General features: G+C 45.2%; 1 protein-coding gene, 2 long non-coding RNA genes and 1 other non-coding gene across 4 annotated transcripts; 1 reads left to right on the top strand and 3 right to left on the bottom strand.

Moving 5' to 3' along the window:
- Positions 1-38: 38 nt before the first annotated feature.
- LOC4814138 (SEC14-like protein 2) lies at positions 39-8,403 on the bottom strand. Its single transcript, XM_001354208.4, has 6 exons — positions 7,756-8,403; positions 1,817-1,886; positions 1,706-1,749; positions 1,512-1,629; positions 651-1,445; positions 39-575 (listed from the first exon to the last, which is right to left on the bottom strand). Exons 1-6 carry the CDS (start codon positions 7,807-7,809, stop codon positions 433-435), a joined length of 1,224 nt encoding a protein of 407 aa, XP_001354244.2. The 5' UTR covers positions 7,810-8,403; the 3' UTR covers positions 39-432.
- On the top strand, positions 1,440-2,010 carry LOC117184472 (uncharacterized). Its single transcript, XR_004469850.1, has 2 exons — positions 1,440-1,639; positions 1,708-2,010. It is a non-coding gene; the product is annotated as an uncharacterized lncRNA (long non-coding RNA).
- On the bottom strand, positions 5,019-7,029 carry LOC117184473 (uncharacterized). The gene is made up of 2 exons (XR_004469851.1): positions 5,629-7,029; positions 5,019-5,570 (listed from the first exon to the last, which is right to left on the bottom strand). It is a non-coding gene; the product is annotated as an uncharacterized lncRNA (long non-coding RNA).
- On the bottom strand, positions 5,127-5,198 carry TRNAE-CUC (transfer RNA glutamic acid (anticodon CUC)). Its single transcript has one exon. It is a non-coding gene; the product is annotated as a tRNA-Glu (tRNA).
- Positions 8,404-9,022: the final 619 nt, after the last annotated feature.

Genomic DNA, 9,022 nt, shown 5'->3' on the forward strand with positions numbered 1-9,022 from the left:
GGGGGTGGGGGACAGATTCCCAATAAAAGAGATGCATATATATTGTGGTTACAGTTTATTGTGCTGCCTACCGACATCCAAGACGGTCCGTTTAAACAATACAGAGTGCGGCTAAGTAATCAAATAATCAAGTACTAACTATATGTTTGTTGTAAGTGGTAAGTGTGAGTCGCAGTTGTGTTTCTTCGTTACTAATGATTGTATCACATGGTTTTCTACAGCTTCGCCAGACGCTGCCATCCGCCCGACTGCCAGAGGAGAGGTAGCTGGGAGGCAGGAGGAGATCTCTAGCAAGTGATTCGTGACTTTGATGCACCCGAGGTTAGTTATTGTTGCTATATATACATATGTGTGTGTATACATATGGATAGTGTGTATATCTATCTGATCCCATTGTATTTGGCTTAGTTGCTGGTCGGACCGACTGCCCAACTACTGCTGGGCCGCAAGCTGTGTGTTGTCCATTTGGTTGGTCAGCTCTGTGATGCCCTCCTCCTCGTCCGAGACGAGGTCGACCCAGTAGCGGAGCTTCTTGCCGCGCAGATAGCTGGCAGAGTTGTCAAAGACAACAGTGTCTGGACAGAAAAGAAGGAAGGGTCTGGGTTAGAGAACCTTGGGGTTGTCAGGTCAAGGAACAGTCAGCTACTCACAGGTGGTGTTGGGTCGCGTGGAGATGTAGCCAATCTCGTCCATTTCGTTGGAGTAGACTGTGCCCAAGGGCACCTCGCTTCGCTTCTCGCCCGACTTCTCGTCCACACTGTAGATGCCGAACTTGATGTCGTAGTCGATGGTCCGGAATTCCCAAGAAAGTATCTTTTGTTCTTCCAGATTGACTTTGAAGTGCAGCTTCAGCTTGTCCCCCTTGGGCACCTGCGTGTCGGTGAAGTCCTTGTCACTCTGCTGGCTGTTCTGGTCGATGAAGAGATCCTCGGGCAGCTTGCCGCCCCAGACCATCATCGACTTGCACTGCGGGTCTCCCAGTTTGTCGACCAGTTCGCCGCCCCACGCCTTGGGGAACACTTTGGGATTCACGTGCGAGAAGAGCTGCTGCTGCCACTTGTCCACGCCCGACTTGTAGATGACGATCTTGCTGGTGGTGTTCTCGTCCAGGAACTTTTTCACTATGTTGAAGGCCACGGAAAAGAGCTTCGGCGCATTGATGATGTAGCACATCTTGAGCAGCTCCGGGAAGTTGGCCTCGTACTGCTTCACCGAGGAGATGACACACTCCGCCGCCGGACGCCAGGCATATTGCTTCAGATTCACGTCCTGCATGTCGAAGAACACCACCAGCTGACGGGCCTTCCAGCCGTGATCCAGGCTCTGCTCATAGGCGGTCTTCATGAATCGTTCGATGAGCAGAACCAGATACTTTTGGAACTCGAAGCGTGTGACGCAGTGCATCATGCCCCAGATGTCAAAGTTGTAAAAGGGACAAACCAGCACTGAAAGGAGAAAGCGAGAGGCCTCAGCTTCAGCTAGCTTTACATAGATTAAAAACAGGCACCTACATGGAGATCCTTCGTTGTCGTAGCCTATCAGGCCATACGGCAAATACTCCTTCAGTGCCTTGGGAGGATCCCACTTGTCGATGTTGTCCACATTCCACATGGCCCGCGTCTTCAGGCTCTGCACAGATGTAAGTAATAGTAATTATAATTATAACCATCGAATTGAAGTAAGAAAGCCATATTTTTGTGCTTACAGCTCTCAGCATTTTCTCTGCTGCCTCCAGGTTCCATTTGCGAGCTGTTCAGGAGAGAGTTTTGGATGGTAAGCAAGCATCTCTAACAAGGATTCTCTTGGGCAAACTCACCTCTCAGCCAGCGCAGTAGGAAGTAATCATCGTGGGTGTCGACGAGAGCATCGTCCATCTGCTTGCGGAACTGTAATAGGTGGAAACGTTAAGAGGATCAGGAATCAGGTCTCATACAGGATGAATAAAATACAAAATATGGAGTCCTATCTGTTATTCTGCTTGAATTTAATAAAAACTTTATCAACAATTTATGCTTTGTTTTTTCTATCTGGGAAATCTGGGAAAAATATCCTTGATCCTTCATAAAGGACTTCTTCAAGGATATTTTGCAATCACAAATAGACAAGAAACGGAAATATTTATGACTGGGAAAATATCCTTGATCCTTGGGGATGTTGTAGTCCTTATGCAAGGATCAAGGATATTTTTCCGATTGAAGGAAGCCATCGCACGTCCCGTTCTGGCCCCAAATAACGGAGAAAACAAGATATGTATGACAAGAGGAGATATCCTTGATCCCTTATCCTTGATAAGGACTCCATAAAATCAAGGATTTTGTTCCGGTCACAGGAAGCCGTGGCACGCCGGGATCGGTCCACAAATAAAGGAGCTGCGGGTACAACAACAACCCTCGAATTGCGTCCGCTGAAATGGCCAAAAACGAGAATTTCAGACCTGGGATACCAGGCGAACAGAAATCAGCAGAAGGTAGCTGGGATTTTTTTGAAAAATTTGCATGCCCCCAAAAGCATGCACCAGTTTTTTTCATTTGCTAAAGTTGCTTTCTGCTGATTTATGTTCGCCTGGTACTTCGATTGAAATTTCTGTTTTCGCTCTTCTCGTCGGCCTTAATTGTCATTTTTTCTTTGGCTATATCTCGACTATTTATGGGCCGATCGGGGCGTGGCATGCCTTTTTGTGATCGGGAGAGTCCTGCCAATCGATTGACATCAGAAAAAAGGACATTCGTGTCCTCACGATTTTCGGCAAAAATCATGATGTAACCATCATTAAAATTGCCAAAAATCGGCCTCATTTTCGAGGTCGAGATTTTGATGCCGATCGACAGTCTGGATCCCCGCGATCCTGGAAGACTAGGTCCTTCGCCGATCTGACTCTATTTGCCCGAGATATAGTCTTCCAAAGATTGGAATTTGCACATCGTGCAAATACTGTTTTTTTCTGTACGCTATATCTCGACTATTTATGGGCCGATCGGGGCGTGGCATGCCTTTTTGTGATCGGGAGAGTCCTGCCAATCGATTGACATCAGAAAAAAGGACATTCGTGTCCTCACGATTTTCGGCAAAAATCATGATGTAACCATCATTAAATTTGCCAAAAATCGGCCTCATTTTCGAAGTCGAGATTCTGATGCCGTTCGACTGTCTGGGTCTCCATGATCCTGGAGGAGTTAGTCCTTCTCCGATTTGGCCCTATTTGCCCGAGATATAGTCTTCCAAAGATTGGAATTTGCACATCGTGCAAATACTGGTTTTTTCTGTACGCTATATCTCGACTATTTATGGGCCGATCGGGGCGTGGCATGCCTTTTTGTGATCGGGAGAGTCCTGCCAATCGATTGGCATCAGAAAAAAGGACATTCGTGTCCTCACGATTTTCGGCAAAAATCATGATGTAACCATCATTAAAATTGCCAAAAATCGGCCTCATTTTCGAGGTCGAGATTTTGATGCCGATCGACAGTCTGGATCCCCGCGATCCTGGAAGACTAGGTCCTTCGCCGATCTGACTCTATTTGCCCGAGATATAGTCTTCCAAAGATTGGAATTTGCACATCGTGCAAATACTGGTTTTTTCTGTACGCTATATCTCGACTATTTATGGGCCGATCGGGGCGTGGCATGCCTTTTTGTGATCGGGAGAGTCCTGCCAATCGATTGGCATCAGAAAAAAGGACATTCGTGTCCTCACGATTTTCGGCAAAAATCATGATGTAACCATCATTAAAATTGCCAAAAATCGGCCTCATTTTCGAGGTCGAGATTTTGATGCCGATCGACAGTCTGGATCCCCGCGATCCTGGAAGACTAGGTCCTTCGCCGATCTGACTCTATTTGCCCGAGATATAGTCTTCCAAAGATTGGAATTTGCACATCGTGCAAATACTGGTTTTTTCTGTACGCTATATCTCGACTATTTATGGGCCGATCGGGGCGTGGCATGCCTTTTTGTGATCGGGAGAGTCCTGCCAATCGATTGGCATCAGAAAAAAGGACATTCGTGTCCTCACGATTTTCGGCAAAAATCATGATGTAACCATCATTAAAATTGCCAAAAGTCGGCCTCATTTTCGAGGTCGAGATTTTGATGCCGATCGACAGTCTGGATCCCCGCGATCCTGGAAGACTAGGTCCTTCGCCGATCTGACTCTATTTGCCCGAGATATAGCCTTCCAAAGATTGGAATTTGGACATCGTGCAAATACTGGTTTCTTCTGTACGCTATATCTCGACTGTTTATAGGACGATCAGGGCGTGGCATGTCTTTTCGTGATTGCCTATCGATTGACATAACGTTTTTCTTAAAAATCTAGATGGTTACATCCTCGCAAATAGGCCGTTTGATGTCCGATCAGGGCGTGCCACGCCTCCTCGTAATCGGGAGAATGTCTCCCAATACGGATTTATTCTTTTTGAGGCTATTTTATAATACATTTTTAAACAAATCGTCCGATCTGGACGTGCCAATCATTCTCGTGATAGCGAGAATATCCCCGACCGTTTGGCCTCAAAGAAAATCAAACACCCATCCGCCCAGCCCGAGAGTATGCCATGGTGTACATATGTACCCAGTAAAAGTCCAATCTTTTTACAATTTTCATTTATTTTGTATTATTATTAATAATATTAATATTATAATTAATTATAATATATATTTATTATATTTGCCTTCTTGTAATACATATTTATATAGTTTTCTCCGCTTTTTGTCGGCCGATATGGGTGTGCTTCGTCGTCCCGCGATGGAGAGGTCTTGTGCAGTAAATCTGTCCGTCTTCTAGGACAATAAGGGTATTTTTCGTCTCTTTAAAATTGCAAATTGCTATCACTTTGGGTATTGCTCTTCCGACTTGGAAAATTCTTGGTTCCGCTTCTACAATCCAAACCTACAATCCTATGGTCGAGGTTCTTCGATGTCCTGAGTGAGGACCATTAAGTTTCGTTTTGCTAGTTCCTTTTTCTGATCAAGGACTAAACAGTGTGGGATTGATTCTAGCATTACAAAAAATTGGTTCCTCTATTTTCTATCCCTAAAATAAGATTATGACCAGGTTCCGCACATCAAAAGGAGCTTCTCTTGGCAAGGTCCTTGCTCAGCGAAAAAAAAGAAACCTTTGACGGTTTTCCCATACCGGGAATTGAACCCGGGCCTCCCGGGTGAGAGCCGGGTATCCTAACCACTAGACAATATGGGATTGACAATTCCCTGGGAATTCCAGCACTACAAAAATAGATGTTTCTCTTTTTTCCTGCCCTACAAATGGATTTTGTTCTATTTCCGTGCTGGCCGCCTTCTCAACAACAAGCTCGCGCAGACACCTGCATGTGTAATCTAGCAAAATCCAAATCCATGGCATTTCTGTATTGATTGGCTTGTCGAAGGCCTTGCAAGAGACTGAGACTGGGTGCAGCAGTTCAATGAAGTTTAATCGGGGCTTTTCCTATCTCCATCGCAGGCGATAAGTTTTATTGTGGTCTAAAAAGCCCCCTAAACGAATGTTGGCCTTTGCTGCATTAATTGCTGTTAATTTGTGTTGGCCTTGTCCGAATGGCACATTGGCTGTTTGCTAACAAAAGTTCATGCGAAATTTAAATGAGGCCCGCATTCTACTCGATTCTACTTACAGGTTTTCCTTGTTGACTCGACACATACACATCTGATTGTCTTGATACTCCAATCACGTACTTCGATTTGCATTCGCTCAGTGCATATTTAACACAATTTATAATTGTTAAATTGACTCGTGTCTGGCTGGTTTAGTAATAGCTGATTCATTCCCACCTAATCCCCGTCCCTGTCCCCTTCCCTTTCTCCTTCCCAATTCAAGCTCGGGCTCTGGCTCTGGGCCAAACCACTTGAAATTCAATAACGAGGCCGTCTTGCGTCCGTCCGCTAACCGCTAACCGCTTCTTTTATTTGTGGTTTTTCGCTTTTCGTAGAGCAACTAAAAACCTGGTTGTTTGGCTTTTATTATTATTTGTGGAGAAGGCTGTAGTGGTGCGCGGAATGGCCAACTGGCCGACTGTCCGACTGGCCCCCGGGTGATGGCTAGCTTAGTTTTTCATTAGCGTCGAATTCTGTGCGGTTTGTCTTGACTTCCTCATATCTAAACAGTCAACAGTCAGCAGCCAGCAGTCAGCAGCCAGTAGACGGGCCAGTTGGGGCTCTTGTACTTGCCTATCGGGTACTGCGCTTTGTTCTCCTGCTTCTGCTTCTGCCTCTGACTTTGACTCAGTTTTGGAGCAGCAGCAGCAGCAGCGCCATCAGGTAAACATTTCGCTCGATAAGCCATCGAAAGTGGACTCTATATTTGGCATGTCTAGGGCGAAACGGAGCCCATGAATAATTGATGAATCAACATGAATAATGTCTATAAGCGATCGCCGATTGGCAAATCGCGAATGCAGCGACTGTTGTTTGCCTTTGAATTCAACGCTTAACGCTTCAGGATAAGTCAATGAGGGATTTAATGAGAGATCTCTCCTCCCGTGGCTTCCACTTCTCATAACTCTCCATAAAGTTTCTCTTCTTTTGTGTTCGTTTTCTAGTCGGATGAAACCTGTTGCTCTGCTGATTTATGCATAACGCATCAAAATATATATATATATATATCTGAGGCTGAGGCTGTGCGATAAGAGGGTCGGCGGGGGTTTAAGGTTCACTCCGGTTGCAAGGGGATGAGCTGTCGTTCTGGATTATTGCTCTCCACTTAGCTGTACATACATATGTACATCTGTATATTTGATGATTCGACAACTCATGTTTATTTATAAAGCCTATAATCGCCGTCACTGCGCCATGACAAATGACAATCGCACTCAAAGCAATTATAAGAGGGCAGAGGTTTGATCTGGGAAACGGTTCTGGCAGCAGGGGCATGCCCCGAAAGAAGCGATCTAGAAGCTCCAGCTGCTGCGGCTGGCAACCGGTTCGATGCATTTTACCCACTTTTGGGGCTATGCTATTCAAATTGTATTCTGGGTCGTCGTTTACTTGTCAACAACAACCGCAGCAACAACAACAGCAACAGCGGTTTCCATTTCGATTTCGCAAGCTGTTTTCATGTGCCAGCCAGGCAGCCAGGCAGCCCGGCAGCCAGGCAGCCAGCCGCCAAGAACTCATGAGTCGACACATGTGCAACTGCAGACCAGACCCCACCTCCACATCGGAGCAATGGCCAGAACAAGTTGTTGCTGCTGCTGTTGTGGCGTCTACTCGTATTGCCACAGTGGGGCAAGAACGGTCAGATTAGGCAGTAAATCGAAGAGGAAGTCATGCAAAACGCAGGCTAATTTCCATAGGGCTGTTATCATGCTCCACTGGCTATTCTATGCAATCTAGAACATAATCAATCAAGTGGTCTTACATCATAAGTGTAGGTAGAACTACTAAATTATTCCCTAGACTCGAAATTATTCTAGTCAGTGAGGTGTGTGTGCCACGCACACACATCATTGGCCGAATGGGAATATCTAAATTATTCCATATATACATACATACATACATACACATACATATGTGTATAGTGGGGCACCAATCCATGGGGATCGTTGGAAAGTCTCTTTGATCTAAATATCTACAATCTTCTATGCCTCACATTCGATTGCAAAAGTCTCCCCTCCCCTGGAATTTTATCTTAAATCAACAACAAATACATCATTCTTATCTTCACCCAAGAGATGAGTGCTACATCTTCTTCCCCAAAAGATACATAGATAGATAGTTAGCTCGGATCCCGTTATTCCTCTCACCTGTTCCAGTGTGGCGCGCTGTTCGGCGCTGATTTCGGGCAATGGGCCGGACATGATTTTGTTACGGTTATTGTTATTTCTCCTACTAATATTGTTGCGTATCTTTTATGGGTTGATGGGGAGTTTATCGACTGGATTGCTCTTCGCACAGATACACAGCAGCAGCACACCAACACACATGCAAAAAAGTGACGGAGAAGGGGGCAGACGAAAGGCAAAAGCGCGAATTTCTTTTTTTCGATTTCACACGCAAAAACGCAAGTCGTGGAAGTGATGGAGTCCGTCCGGTGGATGGATGCTTTGGTTATTTCGATTTTTGGCAGCTGCTTCGCGGAGCAGAGCAGAGCTAGAGCTTTGTTTAACAATAAAAAAAAACTTTCTACTATTATTTAGACGTTTGTTTTTGGCTGCCGTTGCACGTTGATTACGTTGCCATTTAGCCGCACATTTCCCAACGCAATTATTAAGTATTTTATATTGTTTTGTTTTTTTGGGGATTGGGGGCCACAGACTAGATGGAGGCGGCACTGAGACTCGGGGCTCAGCTGACCACGTAATTACGACCCAGGCAAGGCGACTACGGCACGCAAATGGATTCACAACAAACTGCGCTCGCGTTCAGTTTCAGAATGTTTTGGTTTGCTTTTGATAAAGCCCCAACAACCCGACCCGCAGCTCCACCAGCTGCTCTCCCTCTCGTTCTCTCTCTCTCTCTCTCTCTCTCGCTGTGCATGTCTCTCCACACGTTTTGTTCCGTTCCATTCCGTTGGGGGTCGCTCCGTCGCGTTCCGCTGGGCTTTGCCGAGTGGAAAAATCGATTACTCTGGAGAGAAGCAGAGAGCTCAGCCGCTTGTGGATACTCTCTCCGAGCCACAGGTTGCCGTTGAACGTCTCCATCTCTTCTGAAAAATAGTACTTTTATTTGTTATTATCTATTTTTTTTTTACAGCCATACAATACACTTTTGTGGGCAAATATTTTTGGCAATCGCAATCAATTGAAGTGTTTGCTTGTTAGTAAGTTGATAGGTCGATTCGACTGCCAAATATAAAAGTACATATGTTTGGTTTTCCTGCAATGATAAGATAAGTATTTGATTAACCACGGGGCCTGTTTGGCGCTAAAAAGAATAAAGGTTAAAGATGGAATATCTTAACAAAGATAAAGTATAATTCCATATGCTAAACTATCAGGCTCATGCCTTTGGAATCCTATTTTCTAATTAACTGTCCTTGCTATTATTGCGGTAGGTGGTAACCTGGCACAC

The sequence above is a fragment of the Drosophila pseudoobscura genome, chromosome X (genome assembly GCF_009870125.1).
Source record: "Drosophila pseudoobscura strain MV-25-SWS-2005 chromosome X, UCI_Dpse_MV25, whole genome shotgun sequence".
NCBI classification, from domain to species: Eukaryota; Metazoa; Arthropoda; class Insecta; order Diptera; family Drosophilidae; genus Drosophila; species Drosophila pseudoobscura.